General features: G+C 31.2%; 1 protein-coding gene across 6 annotated transcripts in view; it reads left to right on the plus strand.

The window, feature by feature from the left end:
* The window catches only part of LOC654869 (uncharacterized protein), a 106,231-nt gene that overhangs the window by 53,990 nt on the left and 28,920 nt on the right, over nt 1-23,321 (plus strand). For all 6 annotated transcript variants that reach the window (XM_064356641.1, XM_064356640.1, XM_064356642.1 and 3 more), the window contains 2 exons: nt 9,652-9,732; nt 12,608-12,946. In XM_064356641.1, the coding sequence (XP_064212711.1) occupies nt 9,652-9,732; nt 12,608-12,946 (420 nt within the window). The remainder of the gene's footprint in view (nt 1-9,651; nt 9,733-12,607; nt 12,947-23,321) is intronic.

The raw sequence follows: 23,321 nt of genomic DNA on the forward strand, positions 1-23,321 counted from the left end.
GCACTGCCATTTAATTCATTTCGATATCTTTGACACTGTAGGTGCAATCGACACGCCCATGTCAATGACTCACCCTGTATAGTTACATCTAGTATTAAAAAATCACCCTGTATTTTTACAATAGAAATAAATTTTTCATAACATTTTGCCCGTAGTATTGATTTTAGTTATACATCGTGCACACTACGTTTTAATTAATTAAATAATAACAGCAGAAACCATTTATTAAATGCGTATTACAGGTGTTAAGACTAACAATTCAGTCAATTAACTTGAAATTTTTCCACTTGTTAATCCATTAATCCTAATAGCTTTTATCGCTTCAAATTGTCGCTTAAAACGCTAAACAGAATTGCAACACACATACATGCTCATCAAATAATTCCTCCCTTCGGCTAGAATTCCTAAAACATGCGTCAGTTATCGACTATCTAATGAAGGTGGCAATATTGGTTGTGCTGTGCAGAGTGCGGAAAGCCGTTTAATCCCCGAAAAGTCCTTCAAATTCCTGATTCATTAGTATGCAACGATAGAACGTTGATAACAACCCCAGCGATCCTTCTACGCTCAAAATCAATTCGCGCTTTAAATTTCTAAGTTTAGGTCAAAAGGCTTGCTCCATTCCCAATTCGCTAAATTGAAACCCAACCAACAGAACCACAGCTCGAGTTTTTAATTTTCCGGCACTCTTAAACATAATAATTAACATCCTGTCGTTTTCCTCATAGTTTTTAGAGACGAAAGAAACAATTAATTTTCAGGCGACAATTCGGGGTGGTTTATTCCTTGTTGTCCTTCAAAAAAACCTTGAGAAAAGAGCAACATTATTGCACTGAACGTAAACTAGTTTTCACCCGTTCCTTAACAATCATTAGAATTTTGATGTTTACACCACTATTAGAGATGTTTACCCATGAAGTGAATAACACCCTCAATTAATTTGGTTTTTGGGTAAATGTCGCCGAAAATAGCTTTCCAAACAATGTGAGAAGTGGCCTCAATTTCGATTGAATAATTACCACCTTGGTAGAGAGCGACCTAATAAACGAGTTAATTTCTGTGCTTACGATATCACAAAAGCCATTATGAAACTTTCCCAACTTTTACAACCTAAACATGCAGCCATATTAAAACGCAACTAACCTACTAGTGTAAAAATGAGGTCAGCTCAAAATACAAAATAATGAACGAAGTGTGTTATAAGAAAATTGCCAACATTATCACTTAATGGAGGCGTATGTTAACTGCTGATTTTAATGGCTTCCGCCATTTCCTAGTTGTTTTACGACATCACCTAGAAATCCAATTTAATTGGGGAAACAGTCGTTGAGATGTCAGAAATTTAAATTTGTGAGTGACGGATACAATTTGCCTTTGATCAATTACATGCCAACAAAAAACTCAGAAACTAATCAACTGGTCCAATACAACAAGCAATCTACTGTTATTTAATCGAACAAAATTTTCTTCTCTTATATGTAGGTCCATGTATTTTTATTAACGCCACTAACAGTCAATATAAATAGTTCAGGTTATTGCCATTCGTTGATAAAAATGCCGCAAAAGCCATTTTATATTTACAAGCAAAAATGGTGGATGCGCCGGGCAAAAATAAAACATTGTGTGCTGTTTTATTTTATTACATACTCTGATAACGCGCAATATGACGCTACTGATAAAAGATTAATCAAGGAATAATGATTCTTGATATTGGATTAACAAACTTTGTGCATCAGTGACGTCAGTCTGAACGTAACTTCATAAATTAGCACCAACTTACGGCAATAATTTGGTTATCAGAGAGTCGCAAAAAGTTCGTACAACATTAAGTTCTATCTATAAAAAAACATAAAGCGTTCATTCGATTTAAACAATATTTTTCAAAGGAAACTTGAGAAATACATTACAAGTATGTACTTTATTCCAAAGTGCATTAAACATTAAAATATTTGCCATTTGTTTGTAGCTCACTCTAAAACTATGGCAAATATATTGTATTTTTTAATAGAATTTGTGACTAAACATTGATTTAAAAGCAATAAATTGTTCTGTAGAATCTGTTATGAAAAGCAAATATTGAACCGCAGTTTCGGACCTTCATTAAGTCAACAAGTGGGAATTTAATCTTTTAACTAGTAGAGATTATTTTATATTAGAATTTTGGATTGACAAACGTTAGCATTAAACTCGGCTAGAAAGGCACATTTGTTTACTAAACGAAAACATTTGCTGTTGAAATTTAATACAATTTAAATAAAGTGCAGGTTATTAACTCAAAAAAACCTATTTTTAAACAACAGAAAAATATTAAAAAGTATCTAAATATTGTTAAAACTAGTAATTACATAAAATTTAGCGTTTGCTATTAAATATGCGTAGTTTATGTTTTTCTACAGGGTGAGTCAATAGTGGGTTATTTCTAAATTTTTTAAATGTGCAACTAATAATACTGATTCCAGCTGACCAGATAGGTAAGTGATCGTTAAAAAAATTAAAAATCAATGCACGATTACATTGTTCTGAGCATTCTCAAGTTTGTCGTCACAGTTTTCCTTAAAAAAAAAAACCAATGTTGATTCAATTAATGTTTTTAAAAATGAAACGTAGTTTCCAAGTGGTAAGTGCAATTAGTACCATGCGATCAATTAAAAGTTTTTTTTTGTTCTAAATATCATTTAAGTATAGCCAGCCTTTTTAGAATGACACTGGAAATAGTAAAATTTCTATTCATTTTTTTGAAGTTATATAAACTCTTCATTATCAAAGTCTGTTTTTGGTAGTTTTTAAGACACAGCAGAAAATACTTTTAACAAGTTCACCTTGTACAGGATGATCATGGGTTATTTTTTTCAGATACAACAATAATACTAGAAAAATACTAATTCTAGGTGACTAGATCGGTAATCGTTAAAAATCCACGATTACATTGTTCTCTGTAATATCATATTTGTCTCGGCAGTTTCGCTAAAATTTTATTATAAACTATTACTTCAAAGTTGATTCAATGAATGTTTTAAAAATAAAAAAAAACTAATCGTAAAAGATCTAGGTATTATCATTGATAGTAAATTGATTTTTATCCAGCATTTGGAACACACCATTAGTAGAGCTAACGAAGCACTTGGTTGTTATAAAGCGATATGGCAAGAATTTCAAAAATTTTAACTCTTTAAAAATTCTTTGTACATCTCGTGTATGTTCAATCTTCGAATAAGAATCTATGATTTGGAATCCACACTATAAAATCTACTTTGATTGGCTTGAGACAGTTCAGCTTCAATTTGTTAAATTTATAAAATAGTAGCTTACATACTGCGTTTAGAAATATTACATGTTATCGCTACATTACATGATGCCGCTTACCATACTAGAAGCAAGAAGAAAATGTTTTGCTTTATGTTTTGTTTATAAATTACTGAATAATTTGATTAATAATATCCCCACTCTTACTGTAGCTGGTTTTCATGTTTTCCAATGTAATAACAGATCAGTCAAACTATTTAGAACTAGATTTGCACAAAATAATTGTTTATATAATTCTACTACAAACACTGCACTCAGGCTTAACAAACAATTTGTATAGTTTGGAACTGGAGTTTTTTAGTTTTAGATCGCTGGAATGTTTCAAACGATTTGTGCGGGTGCAGCTGAACTTATACATTGTAACTTTGCATTGTTATGTATCTTGTTTTTGTTTTAATTATGGCTTCTTTACTTTAATTTTTTTTTCTACTAGCAAAGGGTCGGTTTTACCAACGTTGGTTAAATTTAATAAATAAAAACAATCGTTATTATGATTATAACGTTTCTGTGGATTTATTCTACCAATAAATTTAACTGTTAATGTTGGTATAAGTTACAGTATATATACATCGAAAACCTATTTGTAAACATAAACTAAGACTTCAAAACCCCATTTAACCCATTTAGGGGGTATTACATTGTCACGCATATTACGTAAGTATGCAAAATTTCAATACATTGGGGCAACGGGAACCCTTTCAGATTTGGTTCCAAAAATATGAAACAGACAGACAGACAACAAAGCAAGTTAAACAACAGCATTAAAAAAAACTAAAAAATACACAGTCTAACAAAATAACGAATTAATGCCAATTATATATAACACATTAATACGTTACATCTAAGAAGTGATTACAAAAAATAGTATTATTATTATTTAACTTAATTTATTTAATTTAATTTAATAGATTCTTCAATTTTACAAAAAGTAAGTAAATTTTAGTCTTCGACAGTAGTAATTACAAAAAATTGCAGTAAAATTGCAGAGCTACTAACGATTGCTGGTGGTCTAAATTAGTGCTTTAGAACGCATTTTTTTTCACAAGGTAGTTAGTGTTTTGTCCGTACTGACCGTGAAACAATTTCCTTTCAAGAACCGTACTTTACCCCAAGACAGTCGAATTCAGCGAGTGGAACGTATCCTGAAAGGAAGTAAAAGAGTTTCGCTATCACACTCGATCCAGACTACAAGTCTTGATCAAATGTTTTGTTAATGGGATTAAGGCGGATTCAGACGGCTTTAATAAAACCCACCGAACGTGTGATCCGCACCAAAGTAATTTATCACGAATAAAATACGAGGTTCAGCCCCCAAATACAATTATGAGTCGATGTAGCGAAAGTAACACGTATCGAATCGGCGGCTTTGATTTCATCCCAGACCGGAACGAATACCTGAAACCTGAAGTTCATACATAAATTTTAATAAATCGCAAACGAGGGGAGAAAACACGAAAATCGACCATGAAATTTTCACTCGCGTCAGTTTTTTGTTTTAATTAACCCGGGAAAACGGCTCCATATGTGGAAAATTTTTCGCAGAACACATCGCTTTATCATCGTAAATCACTTAGGGCGAGGTTGCGTGATTTCACGGCCGCCACCTTGCTCGTGTAATGATCGGGGAATTCCCCGGGATACATAAATTAAGCTGTGGCATTCAGGGGCCGCAGATAACTTGTTTCTAATACGGATAAGCATTCCCCAAAGACGTTATTGCGCCAACTAAACACTTATTACGCCGCTAACTTGCGAGATAACACTGCTGCCAACCTGGGTGGCCTATTATTTCATTACGTTGTGCTTCTTGCAGCTCACAGATGTGATAAAACTAAACATTTTTATTACTCTAATCCCAGAAAGCACAAAGGTGCAGATCTAACGTTTTTTTAACGTTACAACGGTTGATATAACGATATACTCGTACGTTGAATATTACAACGTTGTTATTTGGTTGTATGATTACATTTTTTTTGACGTTTATGTTACGTAGTTTAAAATAATCTTTATTCTTTTCACAAACTTTTACAGTTAATGTACGTCTTAAGTTAAAGTTGTTTTTACGTAAAAAACGTAAAAACACCCCAATGTTGTTAACAATCGTATTTACTAATGTTTGTTTTAAACGTATAATTAACGTTTCAAAAAAACTGAATTTGGTTTTTATAGCAATGTCTAATGTTAATGTAACCTTTTAACCGAATGTCGTAAAACGATATATAAATAAACGTAACTAATAACTAATTAAATGTAAAAAACGCAAAATATACAGGCTGTTCCGTCTAAACCCCACATTAGATGTGTTGGGAGTTCTAGTAATGATAGGCATCTGAAAATTTGTACACAACCATAACCTCTTAGGTTTTCCTCAATGAAAAATTTTTTAACATGGCGACACTTCCGGTTATACTTTCTTATTTTAAATGGAAAGCTAAATTTTTTAATGCGTGTTTTGATTACTAAAGTTAATTTAACCTCAATGAAAAATTTTTCAACATGGCGACACTTCCGGTTATACTTTCTATTTTTAAATGAAAATATACAGCGTGTTCCGTCTAAATCCCACATTAGATGTATTGGGAGTTCTAGTAATGATAGGCATCTGAAAATTTGTACACAACCATAACCCCTTAGGTTTTCCTCAATGAAAAATTTTTTAACATGGCGACACTTCCGGTTATACTTTCTTATTTTAAATGGAAAGCTAAATTTTTTAATGCGTGTTTTGATTACTAAAGTTAATTTAAGATAGTTTTTATAAGCTTTCTCTATACCTAAATTTTGCCGTTTACGAAATATTTAGGTTTTTTTTTTGGATTTACACCGTCCAGTTCAAAAATCGATAACTCTGTCATTTTTAAAAATTTGAGAATATTTTTAGCTTATCTGAAAGAGGAAGCCCTTGGTACTTTCAAATTTCTAGAAAAAGGATAACAAACCCCATTTTTTTAAAGTTAAGTTTGTAGAACTTTAAGCACTCATAACTTATTTTTTTCAAATAAAATGCCATAAAATATTTCACTAAATAGTAGAGAATTTAATTATGAATCGATCTGTTTTAGCATTCAGTATACTAATGTTTAATAGTTTTCAAGTTACAATAATTTTTGTTGGGATTGAGAAATTCATTAGCCATACGTTGCCATGGAAATGACAGAAAAAATGTGAAAAAATTAACTTTTTCAAACCAACATTCAATCAATTTATTTTGTATTGACGGGACGGTTAACATAATTTTTAACAAAATTTGTCATTTGTTTAATCAAAAATGTTTCTTTGGCAAACTATGCAAAACTAGTTGTGAAAAATAAGGAATCTATACAAATCGATGCAGAAAAAAATTCTCCTCTATCTAGTAAAATAAAAATAAAAATGGAACATCCCATTTGAAAAAATTAAGTTATGGGTACTTGAAGTTGTTTAAACTTAATCTTAAAATTTTTGGGTTAACTATTTTTTCAATTTTGAACACACTAAAGAGTGAGAGATACGAGTTTTCTCTCTTAATTCTCCGAATATGAGTTCTAAATCTTTAAAAGTAAGAGAGTTACCGATTTTCTAAGTCACAGGTACAAATCCAAAAATTTTCAAAAAATTTTAAATATCTAAAAAACGGTTAAACTTGGGTAAAAAAAAGCTGATAAAAACTCCGTTAAAATAAATCAACTAATTAAAAAACGCAGTGAAAAACAGCTTTCCATTTAAAATAAGAAAGTTGATAGCGACTTCCGGTATAACGAATTATAGCTGATTACCAACTTTCAAATGACTATCTTTATTAGAACCTTCAGCCTGTATAGTAAATAACGACTATAGTAATAACTATAATCTATTTTTGACAATAATTATAAAATATAACAACTAATATAAAAAAACAAAAAACAGAAAAAGCATTATTATTGCATTATCATTATCTATAACTTTGACGGTATTCACAATTAAATTAAGCGGCACATTACGTCCAAATTTCATAGATGACTTGATGAACAACCATTTTTAAACACATTGTATTTTGGACTCTGAGTGTAGGATTATTAATTAAATAAAATAAAACCTACGTTAAAACGTTCCGCTTATGGTAAGGTTTCACGAAAAGTAAAAAAAATAATTTTTCATAAAATGTATAAAAAAATTATGTAAACAATTTGCATTCATATTTCGTATAATGAGCGAATATTGTCCATTGCTTTTTCGCGTTACAAACTCTAGGTGCCACCTCTTTCTTCTGACCTCGCTGCACCAGAGCTTTGAACCAATCAGCTCCGAAGAGGACTAAATTTCCCAACAGTTGTCTAAGAGTGTGATACTTTTTCATATTGCATATTTATAACAGAATAAAATTATCAGAATAATAAGAGACTTTTTAAAACGTTGCTTGTTGACGTTGATTTCTGGTTTTATATTTACTATAAGTTTCGCTATATTCTTTTTTACCCAAATTGTTTAAACAGCTACTCAAAAAACGGTATGGTTTACGTCACAAATAACGTTATTTGCGTATACATTTTTGCAACCTGATTAACGTTTCTTTCTTTACGTTAGTATGCTGGTAACTTTGAGCCGAGAAAAATTAAATAAGTTAAACGTTGGATAAATTTAATTTAACATCAATTCGTTGGCGTATCCTCACTGCCAATATTTGCGTTCTTTTTAAATTTAAACTGAACGGTATCAAGAAATGCCGTTTAATCGAGAAAATTAGATTAGAGTTGATCGAGTTTTGAAAACAAAAAATACCTGGCGCAAATCTCGTCCACAACCAACTAATTTGAATAATGGAAATGGTTTAGCAAGCATAAATAGGCGGTTGAATAGTGAGCAACTATTGTAGACTGCGAATTCTGGTAAAGTTAGTGGATCACGAAATTGGATTTCATTGTTATTTGACGCAACAACACTAAAGCCAAATAAATGTGTGAAGTGGCTGTAATAATTCGCTATTTGGCGAAAAAACAGTTAAATTGAATTGTTTTTGAGGCCATTTATACGCAAATGCGGCCACTTATTGGAAAAGTTATTGCATAAATTACACGGAATGAAGTAGTAAAAACTAATTCAAGCTGAAATATTTCACAAGCTGCGACTGTTCGAATCTCTGATTTTAAATTTATTTCCTACAGCAGATAGTCCAATTTTAGAAAATCTGCTTAACTACATAATTATCATAAGTGGTTAGTTTAGCGAAGTTTGGGTAACAGTTGTTTCACCTAACCAATTCTCGTTTTACGCAACTTTCAACAAACTACGCTTAGTGTGGGTGGTGTGTATTTTCCCTTTCACTCGCGTAAAGTTTCACTGATAAATTAACCCAGAGCGCTGGCTGATTTTATTTTCATTTCATCTACTGTATCGAAGTTAAAATGCGCTATTCAGAGAAGCAATTTAACACTACATTTTCTTACAAACTAGCGAGCTAAATCTGCAAATGCGATTACCTAGAAATGAATACTGTAAATTAGAATTCCTTTTTCAATGCAATCGATAACGGAGAAGAACTGGAGTGGAAAAATCGCTGCGATTAAATAGTTTGGAGCTTCATCTCTAAGCTGATTCATTGCTGATAAAACACGATTTATACGGTTTCAGGGACGTAAAATGAAGAGCTTCTTGTTCGAGAAAATTTGCAGCGTGAAAATTAATCTCCAAACTAGTTTGAATAAGAAATAAGGCTATTTTTAGCCCAGCGCTAATAAATTTTCAATACAATGTTGTTCTAAGGTTGCATCGTAAAAATCAATTTTTTATTCAAAACAATGTCGGTTGCCTTTGGTAAAAAACGATATAAATTGTGTGTTAAAAATGTTGAGTCGTTAATATTTATGGAAGTAGTAAAGTTTTAATACCTGCTTTATGCGAGTGCCATTTGAAAGGTATTACTCTATTGAGCCCCAATATCCGAAAGCAGAGATTGACCTAAAATCGTTCAGTGCTTATTAAAATAATGAACGTAAACTAAATACGAGAAAATAATGATTTCTCGGAAAGTTATGAGCGTGGGTATAAATTGATCTTTTAATAAATGTTTTACGATGCTTAAACACGTCTCAGTGTTGGTTATTTTTATTAAATTTCTCTTCTTTTCATTAACTATTTATCAGCGCACCAGTAATGTTCGATAATGAGCTTTAAATTGTTTTTTCGAAGCTTTGAGTCAAAAACTTGTTCAAAACTACTTTGAGAATTATTATAGAACAAAGTCGCTTCAATGAGAATTCTATTTATAAATTTACACTGTGACAATGCGAATTTTTGATCACTTCATTAAAAATTTCAGCATTTAAAACATTTCCGAATGCATTTTGCATGTGCGATTCCCGAAGCCTCATTTATATTCCGTGCTTGTTTCAGGCTGTGATTTTCGATGAAATCGAACTCACCGACCTGTGCCTAGCCGAGTGTTCAACCAAAAACGTCAATCACAGTTTTCAGGTGAGTAATATTTCAGGTAAATGAAACCATATCGTTTATTATTAATTATTTTTGAGTGTATCAAGCCCGAATTACATAATTAACTCAGTTAGGTTTTGCTGGAAATTTGATGGAAAAGCGGGACGTAAAACAAAATGAACAGCAAATGGTGATAATAGAATTTTTCGCAAAGCTTCATAACAACATTACGTTATTACATTAGCGTTTTATTGCACTGCTTTTAAGATTAATTTGGCAAACTTTTTGCATCGCTGAAAATGTGTTTCGGTGATGGAATCTGAAGTTAAATTAATTTTGATTAAGTTCGTTTCTTGCTGCGTATTCAAAATCTTCAGTAATTACAGATTAACGGTGATGGACCTGCAAATGTTTAATTTGATGCTTGTTAGTGCAGTCTGGCAATTTAGTTTAATTAGGATTCAATGCAAGTTCAATAATTCAATTTCGCTAGGAACGCTTTTACCATAAAATAATCCATTAATATGTCAATTAACTTTTCATTTCGGGTTTTCTGTCACCCAAATTTAATCAACTAGGGAATCGCACTTTTAAGTGCAAGAAAATGAGGTCACGTATACTGTCACTAGTGCCAGAAAGTTGTACGAGTAATTATAATTCAAAGATTTTAAAATTGATGTTTTATATTTTCCATGTTACCACAATCGTGAAAACTGAAAGCCAATGGGTAAAAATGTAAAAAGAACTTTGTTAAAGTTCCAAGCAAAGTTCAAAGAAAGACTTTGATGTTTCTGCAAAGATCCGTAAAACTTTCACAACTTTCTTTCTAACAAGTTATTTTAATTGCAAATGTACGTAACTGTTCTTCTGAGAAATGCAACAATTTATAAAGTTTTGTAACAATGGAGCAATAATGTAATTTTAAAAAAGTTTGCCCGGCGCCTCCACCAAAATTGGTACACAACGTTAGATTAAATTAGAAATTTTTTAACTTCCAATGTGGGTACGGTTTTAAAATTTTGCAATCATTTTGAATTCAACAAAACTATTTCTAAAATACAGTATGGTCCAGCCCAGCTCCCGTTTTCTGTAGCTCAGTTAAGTTGGAGTTTTGATATTTTGTAGATGTTATACTCTACGGCACATTTCAGGAAATTATTTTTGATTATACAAAGTGTCCCCGAATGGTATGACGTCTTAATAATGAATTTTTTGGATGGAATGCTATTACTTTTTTGTGCTCATTGTGAAACATTTTTAGCTTCATACATGTTCCTAAAGTTTTATCAGATCGGATCAGAGATTACTATTTAAAAGAATTAAAACCAAAAAAATTAGTTTTTCACCCTTAGTTTTAAATAATAATAAAAAAATAGAAACAAAGCTATTTTGAAGATAATATCAGTACGTAAGTGGTCTAATTCCAATTCCAATTTTTTTAATTTATAAAATTTTTTATTTTGCTTATCTTAAATTTAAAATCACACTTAGACCAGACAATTAATCAGAATTTGACAAATTTAACGCAGTCATCAAATTGAAAGCCGGTTTATAGAAACTGCAACCAAACGTCTGATTAAGCTCTTACGTGACCAAATTTTTATTTTACCTTGCAGTTTATTAGTGTTATTTTTTTAATGATGAAGTGAAAAATTAATAATAAAGTAAAAAATTTTTTTCAATATTTCGAAAACTCGAAAGTGAATGTTAGCATTCAAATTAAAATAAAAGTTCCCAGTTTTCATTTACTCAGTTTATTTCAAAACTTTTAAACAGTCATATAAAAGAAATAAACACATTGTGTGCAATCACTGCAATCACACACAAACTCTTTTTGTTGTTTGTTTGTAATTGGTTTTTGAGGAATCTTTTCTAAAGGTTTAGCAATGATCTGCAGGTATATAAGAGCTCTACTTCCTTTGGTACAGTATTTCAATGCTATAAACAATCAGCGTTCGCCATGCTTCTCACTTACTGCCACACAGTTGATTGAAAAATTAATTGCATTAATTAATCGCACTTCTAACGCAGATTTTAGTAACTCATAGTAAAAAACGATCAAACTCGCTAATAGTGATGGACTTTTAAATGTCACTTGTTCACGTGTTGGAAGACTGTTATGTAACACAGAGATTTCTAAAAAACAAACCGTAAACCTACTAATGCATTGTGTTCAAAAATCATCTCCTGTTTTTCAAATTAGAAAAACTCTTAAAAGCAAGCAATATTTTGACTTTTTTAAAAAGGAATGAAAAATTAATTTTCATATGCAATAGGTAGGTATTAATGTTATGAACGACTATGTGTTAAAAAAATAAAAAATATTTGAAGTTGTGATTCTTTTTTCTTCTTGGTGATACCGACAATACAATAATGATCTCCTCACGTACAAATGACTTATAAAAAAACACCAAAACGGAAACTAATTTTAAATTTGTATGATTATATTTAAGTTATACGACCCAAAAACAGCAAGAATTAGTAAAATAAATGTCCGATAATTTCAGTTGTTGTTCACTCTGATTAGATGAATCCAGAATGGTTGATCTTGGTTCTGTTAAAAAGTGCAGCCGTATTTACATTGGAAGTGAAAAGTTACTTTTGCGGTCCTGAAAATAATCACCCAGTGTATTTAAGAAATATATCTCAACGTGGTAAAATCTTTCGTTTCAGGAATAATCCATTATAACGCCGTTTTTAAGTTGCTTAAAATGGATATCATTTCTTTACTAAGAAAGCGCAGCTGTGCTTTCTCAACTGATGGATGTTTCGCAATCCACATAGTCCCTGGTGGTACAAATTCCATTATTGTTATAATTCCCGAGTCTTAAATAAATGCAAGATTTTAATTCATAAGAAACAGCAATTTTTTGCATTTTATTTATTTTTTAAGAGAAAATGTATGTTTCGTTTTCAGGTGATCACCCCGTTCAGATCCCTGGTGCTGTGCGCCGAGTCCCGCCGTGAAATGGAGGACTGGCTCAGCGCCCTCACTGCCGCCTCCCAGCGCCGCTTCCACGAGCCCGACCAACCAGACTGCCTTTCCGGCTACCATCACTGGTACGCCACGTCCCATGCTCGCCCTACCTACTGCAACGTGTGCCGGGAGGCCCTCAGCGGCGTCACCAGCCACGGCCTCTCCTGCGAGGTCTGCAAGTGCAAGGTGCACAAGCGATGCGCCGCCAAAGCCATCAACAACTGCAAGTGGACGACGCTGGCCTCGGTCGGGAAAGACATCGTCGAGGACACCGACGGGGTGAGCATTTTTACTATTATTATTATTACTATTACTATTACTATTACTATTACTATTACTATTACTATTACTATTACTATTACTATTACTATTACTATTATTATTACTATTACTATTACTATTACTATTACTATTATTATTACTATTACTATTACTATTACTATTACTATTACTATTACTATTACTATTACTATTACTATTACTATTACTATTACTATTACTATTACTATTACTATTACTATTACTATTACTATTACTATTACTATTACTATTACTATTACTATTACTATTACTATTACTATTACTATTACTATTACTATTACTATTACTATTACTATTACTATTACTATTACTATTACTATTACTATTACTATTACTATTACTATTACTATTACTATTACTATTACTATTACTATTACTATTACTATTACTATTACTATTACTATTACTATTACTATTACTATTGCTATTGCTATTACTATTACTAGAAGCAAAATACTTAGTTATGTTGAGATTATATATGACGGTTATATAACTGTTATTTCTGTTATGCAACATAGCGTTTGCTAGATTCAGTTCATACATCGGTTATCTAAGCATGGTCATAATGGTGGTTATAATCACCGTTATAATATTACGGTTATAATGTGAGTTACTCGTACATATGGATTCGTATTTCTGAAAGAGTTTTATGTATATTTTTCTTAATTCATTGGTGTCCTTCGAAGTTCAAAACAAAATTTAATCTTAACAAATCTTTAATTGGAGCAAACTTAAAAATCCAGAGTAGGTAAATCTTCATTTACCGTGATCTGATTATTACCCAAAAATAATGATTTTCTGGTTCTGTGTTAATTTACCTAAAGCTACAACATTTCATAACAATAAATTTTCTAAATTTTTAACATAAAATTATAAGATAGTACGAATATTTTTAGATCTAGGGAGTTTTTAGTTCTATTGTTAAATTTTTTTTAGTTTGTTGATGATAAAAGGCATTCAACAGTGATCTTTACTCTTTCTTTACTCGTTACTTCTACCTGTTACAACCACGTACATAAGGTCAGCCATATTTTATTGTTTGGCATGTATAAATAAAAAAGTATAAAGTATAAATAATTTACACTAATCTGAAAACTAAAAAAGGTTACCTGCATGTATGTAACTGTTGACCACAAATATAATGAATTCGTCAAAACTAAAGCAAATTATTTCAAGAATAAATTTTTCTTTTTTTACAGCGACCCTTTTAATCCTACAGTGTTTTGAGAATTTGTCCAAAACTGAGAAGACTCATTGATATTTTAGAATCTATTGAATTAGCTGCGAAGAAAACAAATTAGAAGTACAGTTGCTTCAGACCAACATAAACGAATTTCAATTTTATAAGTCTTAAATTTCGCCAAACCAACCGAAAGCAAATTCAACAGTGGTCAGGTCAGGTCAAGTCAGGTCAGGGGCGACATTTGAACACTTTGTCTATTAATAAGTATTACATTTTTAAAATAAAGAAAATAGTGAAAATTTTTAATTATGTTTTTTTTTAATAATACGTTAAATATAATTGGTAAGTACTTCTACCTACTCGTAAGAGCTATAATAGTTGTGACATTTAGCTACGTTAGAAGCGTTGCCGTGAGATGGCAGCTTATTGTTCTAGTTACACTAACAAAGTGTTATTTTTAATATAAGTAGTGTTATAAAAAACACCTACAAAGTAGTATTTTAAAAGTCCTCAACAAGAAATCAACAAAAAACACTGGACTATACTTATGATGCACCCCAAACAGGCTGGAAAAACGCCAATTTTGTTTATTGTAAATATTTTTAAGTTTAATTTGTAGTAAATTTTATGACCCATAGGCTTTTTTATTAAATCCTAGGCAAATGTCATACAAAAAATATGAGAATGGTTGAATAAGCGCATTGTAAAGATTAAATAACGAAACAGAACAGCAATGTAAGCGAGATGTAAGAGAAGTTGTTTAATCGCAATATAACCACGCGTAGATAACAGTAAAATAAAGTGATTATACAGCGTGTAAGGGAATAGTTTTAATTAAATTTAAAGATAGATAGAGAATGGCAAAACAAATTGATCAAGTAAAATTTATGTAAACCAAAAATGCACAATTTTTCCAAAAAATCGTTCTGAAATTAAAGTCCCAAATTTTGAGAACCGCTGAACTAGAATTATAAAAATTAGCGTAAATTCTAATATTAATAATAGAAAACACCAAAGATAAATTAACTTCTTGATCAACTTCGTTATTCTTCTATTTCAATTTGTATTTTGTTAATAAATTTTGCAAAAAAAAAGCAAAAAGTTTTTTACCTGTACCGGGATTTGAACCTCCCACACAAATAGACATGTTATAATAGCCATAATTTTAAAAAATTCTCAAAACATCTATGCGCCACCTTTTTTCTTGAATTAACTGCTAATAAACTACCATAAGCAACCCAGTGGCTCTTAACAAGTGTGTTCATGAAAATTTCTAAAGAAAGTTTGCACTTTTTCGAAAAATGATATAAGAGTTTTTAAATCGTCTGATCATGACAAATTTACATACGAAATAATGTTAAGCTATAATTTTGCGAAACAGTTTTTTGTTGCTGAAAATGACGATGGGACTTTTATTACATTTTTTAGAGGTTTCCTGAAATGTTTCCTAAATCGTACCAGAGTGCCTATGCGCTATTTTATACACACACTGTATAATAACGAACACCTGAGGTTTGGGGAATGCGGAGACGTCGCATTTATCTGGAGGCTGTTCTGGCAGCGTTATTAAAAAATGATGTTACATTATGTGCCTCGTCTGGCAGAACGGAATAACAGGAGGGAGACGCTTTCTTAAACTACGACAAAAGAAATCGCTTTAGATGCGTCTGAAAGCAAATTTTTAAATTTAAATAGAAAACGCAAGATGAGGCAATGCTGAAAGATGATTTAAATTTCGACTGGCAGGCGAACCAGAAAATCACAATATAAAAGCGAAAGTAACAAAGCAATCGTATTTTCTTATAGCTGAGGACACAAAAACCTCAATTATGCGAATTGGGCATAAAGGAGCTTTTATTTTACATTAACTGAACTTTTTATTCAGATTTCCATCAAAAGAAAGACTAAAGGTCCTCCGAATCCAACACAAAAATTAGGTATTATGCAAAAATTTAATGACCAATTGCTGGAAATACCTGGAGCTATGTCATCCATTTATTATCACAAAGTCAGGTATTGTAAGAATTTTTTTCATATGAGCGTATAATAGGTATTACAACAAAGCAATCCATTACAACGGTTTTTCGCTACGAACTTCGGGGATGAGTAATTACTAATCGATCTCCAAATATCGTTTCGTGTCACGTTTGTCAAAATTCATTCCTTGTGCTTTCTCAATAATTCCTTCCCACAAATGATGCTTTACAAGGAATAACTCTCATTTCATTGGGGAGACCGAGGTACGAACTAACAAAAACCTTTCACAAAATTCCAGAACTGTACTCATATATTGCGTTACGTGCAATAAAATTTTACTTTTTAATCGAGAACGTGAATTTATTTGCATAACAATTTAAGCGAAACAATCATGGTTATGTCTATGTGTTAATAGTTAGTAACAAATCTAAACAGTACAAATATTCAAACTATCTATTATTCTAACTTAAACTCATGTTGTTAATTGATTTAAAAAATAGCCCGGCGCATCCACCATAATTGACATTGCAAATCTGCAGCCTGTTTAAACCCCATATTAGAAGTTCTAATAAAGATATTTATTTGAAAGTTGGTACTCACTCATAATCGGTTGATTTCTGCACAATAAAAATATTTTCAAGATGGCGGCACTTTCGGTTATACCGGAAGTCGCTATCAACTTTCTTATTTTCAATGGAAAGGTATGTTTTTCACTACGTTTTTGGATAAGTTAAATTGTTTTAAAGAAGTTTTTATCAGCTTTCCCTATACCTAAGTTTAACCGTTTAGAAGATATTTAAGATTGTTTGAAAATTTTTGGATTTGCATCTGTCACTTAAAAAATTGGTAGCTCTCTTAGTTTTAGAGATTTCAAAATCATATTTAGAGAATTAAAAGAGAAAGCCTATATCTGTTCTCCAGTGTGTTCAAAATTGTAAAAGAAGTTAATAAACCCAAAATTATTAGAGTTAAGTTTGCCCAACTTCAAGTACCAATAACTTAATTTTGTTAAATGGGATGTCCCAATTTTTATTTTACTAGGTAGAGAAGAATTTTTTTGCTTCGATCTTTATTAGCATTCTCTATATCTATCTCTGATAATTTTAAAGTTTTTTTTTTGACATTGTAGACAATTTCTTACTAACCATAGCTGTTTTTGCATAGTTTGCCATAAAAACATTTCTGATGAAATAAAGGACAAAATCTGGTCAAAATTGTGTTATCCGTTCCATCAATAAAGAAAAAATTAATTAAATGTGGGTTTAAAAAACTTTAATTTCTCACATTTTTTCTCTCGTTTTCATAGCAACCTATATGAGAAAAGACCTATGGCTAATGAATTTCTCAATCCCAACAAAAAAGTACTGTAACTTGAAAACTATTAGATATAGGTATAGGGAATGCTACCACAGACCGATGCAGAATTAAATTCTGAACGATTTAATGAAAAAAAACTTATGGCATTTTATTTGAAACAATTGAGTTATGGGTGCTTAAAGTTAACTTAAGACTTAACTTTAAACATTTTTCGTTTGTTATTCTTTCTTAAAAATTTGAAATCACCATTAAAAAATTCTAGGGTTCCTCTTTCATATGAGCTAAAAAATATTTCCAAATTTTTAAAAATGGCAGAGTTATGAATTTTTGAACTGGAAGATGCAAATTCAAAAAAAAAATAAAAAACCCTTATTTCGTGGCTAAATTTAGGTATAGCGAAAGTTTAAGAAAACTACCTTAAAATAATTCTAGTAATCTAAAAATGTATTAAAAAATATAGCTCTCCATTTGAAATAAGAAAGTTAATAGCGACTTCCGGTATAACCATCTCGAAACTATTTTTATTGAGCAGGACCTAAGAGATTATAGTTGTATACAAATTTTTAGATAACTATCACCATTAGAACCACTAATGTGGGATTTAGGCGGAACAGCTTGTAAAGAAGCTGTTGAGTTAGACAGAGTTAAATCCTTACATACCATTACTTTTAGCGGTATTGTTTAAATCTGTTTGATAAAAAATCTTTTAAAACCAAACCAGTTGAGATTTTCTTGCAGTTTTAAAAACTTAGAATTCCAAAGATATAAAAGAAGTCATTTCTATTATATGCGATGAAAATCTAGACCTAGTGAGATTGATCACTCGAAATTTAAACAAAAATGTTGTAAAAACCTAATATAATTCGTAAAATAAACCGTCTAAAGAAAACATTTTATTCTAGGACTTTCAGTTGTCCAGTTGTAAATTTTTTATCAGATTTTTACCACAATTCATAATAATTTTCAAGTTATCAATACGTAGTACTGTTTGTTCACAAGAAGCAAAACAATTTTAGTCAAAAAAATGCATTTGTCTTAATAATAAAAAAAAACAAAAGCTTTTAGGTATATTGTTATTTCATTAAAATGTACAAACCGAGTCTGTTTAAGTTTAGCCATAAAGTTACTCCAAAAATACATGTAATTACATTTCAGCCCAAGTTTTAGCTTTGTACGTTTATATCATAAAAGATTTCATTTCGGCCAGTTCCATAAAAGCAGTTCTCCAAAATTCTAAATAAATGGAAGTCGTATAAGGTCGGATTACAACTTTAATTCAGAAGCGGACGAACTTTCTAGACGTCATTTTAAGACGATTTTGTTGCAGATTAATCTCCTACTCTAAAACGCATTTTTACACATTATTCCCTCATGGCTTTTAATTGTTGCAAAACTGTCGTTTGATGGCTTTATCTCGCCAATAGTTGCGTTACGATAGGAATAATATAGGTCAATGTATTATCGATAAACGCTTACAGCCCGCATGCTGTTGCTGCACCCTTTTATATCGACTTCCGGACAAAACTGTGTTGAATAAAATAATAGATACCTAACAGTTTCATATCACCATGAAAATATAATCAAGCATCCGTGTTCCACCAAAGTAGAAATAATAAACTATTTACATCCTTCTACATCAACAACGTTTTTATGCGAGCTGGAGGGAGCCGACCTGAAGGAAAAGCTTGGTTTTATTGCAACTCCGTACGATAAATTTGTAAACAAGCAGTCAATACACAGTTGAAATCGCTAAAAATTCAAAATATTGACTCCGAATGGCAAATTGAAAGATAGTTATTATTTTGTCATATTTTATTGCCTCATATATCACTCTTAATACCACACATGTAGAAGTTAACTGAAACAGCGACCATAAAAGTGTCGCAAAAATACACTTACTTATTATTTTGACAGTTATTGTTATAGTCTCATTGCTAGTCTCGTGAACATACCAACAGTTTTCTAAAAAAATGTCAAATAGTTAATTTAAGAAAAGATTCTTTCTAAAACTCTAAACACTATTGATATGAGTCAATTTGAGTCTAACGTAGTTGATAACATATGTTTGTCTGACCACTTAGGTGTGGCTATTAAATTCAAAAGCGAAGTACTTAGGAATCCGTCTTATATTTGGATTAAACCTTTAACTTACTAAGCGATTTCTTAATTGGCAAAACAGCAAATGATTATGCCAAAACTCTAGTAGAAACATTGCAAATGCTTACAGAAAACTTTTTTCCCTTAAAAAAAACAACCTCGACAATACAAACTTAACTTAAAATGGTTCAATAAAAATCTCAAAAATCTAAGAGAAACACTCAGTGCACTCAAAGTCACTAGTGATGTTTCTAAGGATACCACAGATATTGATGCTTACAAAACTATGCGCAAATTTTACCAAAAAGAATTAACTCGTGCCAAAAAAGAATCAAATTTCAGCAGATTTCATGAACAGTCTTCAAATAAAAGGATACTTGGAAACTAATAAACTCTGAGAGAAAGTGCAGAACAAAAACTATTAATACACACCTCAATCCTGAGACATTTATTAATTTCTTTTCTACAATTGCTGATAAAATTTTACAAACACTTCCAAACACTATTAATGACTCCCAGAGGTTTTTGAACAATGTCCCTATAAAGCATTATAGTAGTTTCTAGTTCAACTGGTAACTTCCCTAGAAGTCATAGACTCAATAAAAACCCTAAAAAACACTTAATTTATTTAATACAATTTAAACAATAAAATTTTAAAGGAGATCGCCCCCTTTCTTGCTGAGCCGCTCCCGCTTTATTTAGTAAATGTTTCAGTGAAGGAGTATTCCCAATTATGTTCAAAAAATCTAAAATTATTCCTGTACATAAAAAAAATTGTGTTAACAACCCGGATAACTGTAGGCCTATTGCACTGATACCAACATTAGGAAAGCTTTTTGAAAAACTAGTGAAAAAGCGCCTAGTAAGTAGCTTAGTAGTAATTATTGCTTTGAAAAAATTTCTTTAATTTATAGCTCGCAGCATGGCTTTAGAACTAAACATTCAACGATAGATGTGGTTCGAAATATTGTTGATTATACTACTGAAGCCCTTGATAATGGACACCTGGCCGCTATAACTCTTTGTGATTTAAGCAAAGCTTTTGATTGCGTCAACCACGATTGCTTACTGGATAAATTAGAGCATTATGGAATTAGAGGACTATCTCTATCGTTTTTTAAGTCCTATTTGTCAAATAGACCACTATGTGTTATGCTGAATTAGGAATTATCTTCGTTTAAAGAATCTGCAAGGGGAGTGCCTCAAGGATCGGTGCTGGGGCCGGTTCTGTTTATTATTTATGTGAATGACATGTTCTATAATATGGGCCTTTCGGGTTTATTGATGTATGCTGATGATGCCTCCATTACTAATATTAGCACAAATATAGAAAATTTAAAAGATTTAACGAAAGTTTCATTGAATAGAGCGGAAGATTGGTACAATGGCAACAGTTTAAAGATAAATCGAGATAAAACTAATAATATCTAAAAAAATTTAAAACGAAAAGATCAATAGTATAAAGCTGCTGGGAATTCACATAGATAATAGACTCAACTGCTCTCACCACATAGATGCCCTTACCTCTAAGCTTGCCACTTATGTGTTTTTATTTAATAAATTTAAAAAAATAGTATACGTCAGCACACTGTTAATAGCATACCATGCCCTAGTTCAGTCTCAAATAGCATACGGAGTAACTTTGTGGGGAAACTGTAGACATTCCATAAAAAAATTTATAATGCAGAAAAAAATTATGCGCATCATTGCAGGCTGTCCTTACAATGCTCACTGTTGGCCAATATTCAAGATGTACCCAGTTCTGCCTCTTCCATGTTTATTTATATTGTACACAGTTGTAGAAATACATAAACTCAGAAATAAATTTCCTTTACAGTCGGATACACATGATTATAATACTAGATCAGCCAATCTAATGAAACTTCCGTATTGTCGTTTGGAAACTAGTAAAAAAAATACACTTGACGTGAAAATTTATAATAAACTTCCCAACAGCATAAAAAATTTGACCGCAGTGAAATTTAAGTATATTATTAAAAAATGTCTGTTACACTTTTGTTTTTATTCATTAGAAGAATATATAAATACGCCTTTAGAAATTTTTTTTACACTGATATCAAATAGCAGATTTCTTGAACAGTCTTCAAATAAAATTAAGGATACTTGGAAACTAATAAACTCTGAGAGAAAGTGCAAAACAAAAACTATTAATACACAGCTCAATCCTGAAACATTTATTAATTTCTTTTCTACAATTGCTGATAAAATTTTACAAATACTTCCAAACACTATTAATGACTCCCAGAGGTTTTTGAGCAATGTCCCTATAAAGCATAACAGTAGTTTCTATTTGGAACCGGTAACTTCCCTAGAAGTCATAGACTCAATAAAAACTCTAAAAAACACTAATAGCTGAGATATCTACAATTTAAACAACAAAATTTTAAACGAGATTGCCCCTTTCTTGCTGAACCGCTCACCGTTTTATTTAATAAATGTTTCAGTGAAGGAGTATTCTCAGATATGATCAAAAAATCTAAAATTATTCCTGTACATAAAAAAACTGTGTTAACAACCCAGATAACTGTAGGCCTATTGCACTGATACCAACATTAGGAAAGCTTTTTGAAAAACTAGTGAAAAAGCGGTTAGTCAATTACTTTGAAAAATATTCCTTATTTCATAGCTCGCAGCATGGCTTTAGAAGTAAACATTCAACGATAGATGTGGTTCGAAATATTGTTGATTATACTACTGAAGCTCTTGATAATGGACACCTGGCCGCTATAACTCTTTGTGATTTAAGCAAAGCTTTTGATTGCGTCAACCACGATTGCTTACTAAATAAATTAGAGCATTATGGAATTAGAGGACTATCTCTATCGTTTTTTAAGTCCTATTTGTCAAATAGACCACTATGTGTTATGCTGAATTAGGAATTATCTTCGTTTAAAGAATGTGGAAGGGGAGTGCCTCAAGGATCGGTACTGGGGCCGGTTCTGTTTATTATTTATGTGAATGACATGTTCTATAATATGGGCCTTTCGGGTTTATTGATGTATGCTGATGATGCCTCCATTACTAATATTAGCACAAATATAGAAAATTTAAAAGACTTAACGAAAGTTTCATTGAATAAAGCGGAAGATTGGTACAATGGCAACAGTTTAAAGATAAATCGAGATAAAACTCAACAACTAATAATATCTAAAAAAATTAAAAACGAAAAGATCAATAGTATAAAGCTCCTGGGAATTCACATAGATAATAGACTCAACTGCTCTCACCACGTAGATGCCCTTACCTCTAAGCTTGCCACTTATGTGTTTTTATTTAATAAATTAAAAAAATCAGTATACGTCACCACACTGTTAATAGCATACCATGCCCTAGTCTTTGTGGGGAAACTGTGGACATTTCATAAAAAATTTTATAATGCAGAAAAAAATGATGCGCATCATTGCAGGCTGTCCTCACAATGCTCACTGTCGGCCAATATTCAAGATGTACCGAGTTCTGCCTCTTCCATGTTGATTTATATTGTACACAGTTGTAGAAATACATAAACTCAGAAATAAATTTCCTTTACAGTCGGATACACATGATTATAATACTAGATCAGCCAATCTAATGAAACTTCGTATTGTCGTTTGGAAACTAGTAAAAAAATACACTTGACGTAAAAATTTATAATAAACTTAATAAGTGTATTATTAAAAAATGTCTGTTACACTTTTGTTTTTATTCATTAGAAGAATATATGAATACGCCTTTAGAAAATTTATTCTTACACTGATA

Source organism: Tribolium castaneum, chromosome 5 (genome assembly GCF_031307605.1).
Source record: "Tribolium castaneum strain GA2 chromosome 5, icTriCast1.1, whole genome shotgun sequence".
Classification (NCBI taxonomy): domain Eukaryota; kingdom Metazoa; phylum Arthropoda; class Insecta; order Coleoptera; family Tenebrionidae; genus Tribolium; species Tribolium castaneum.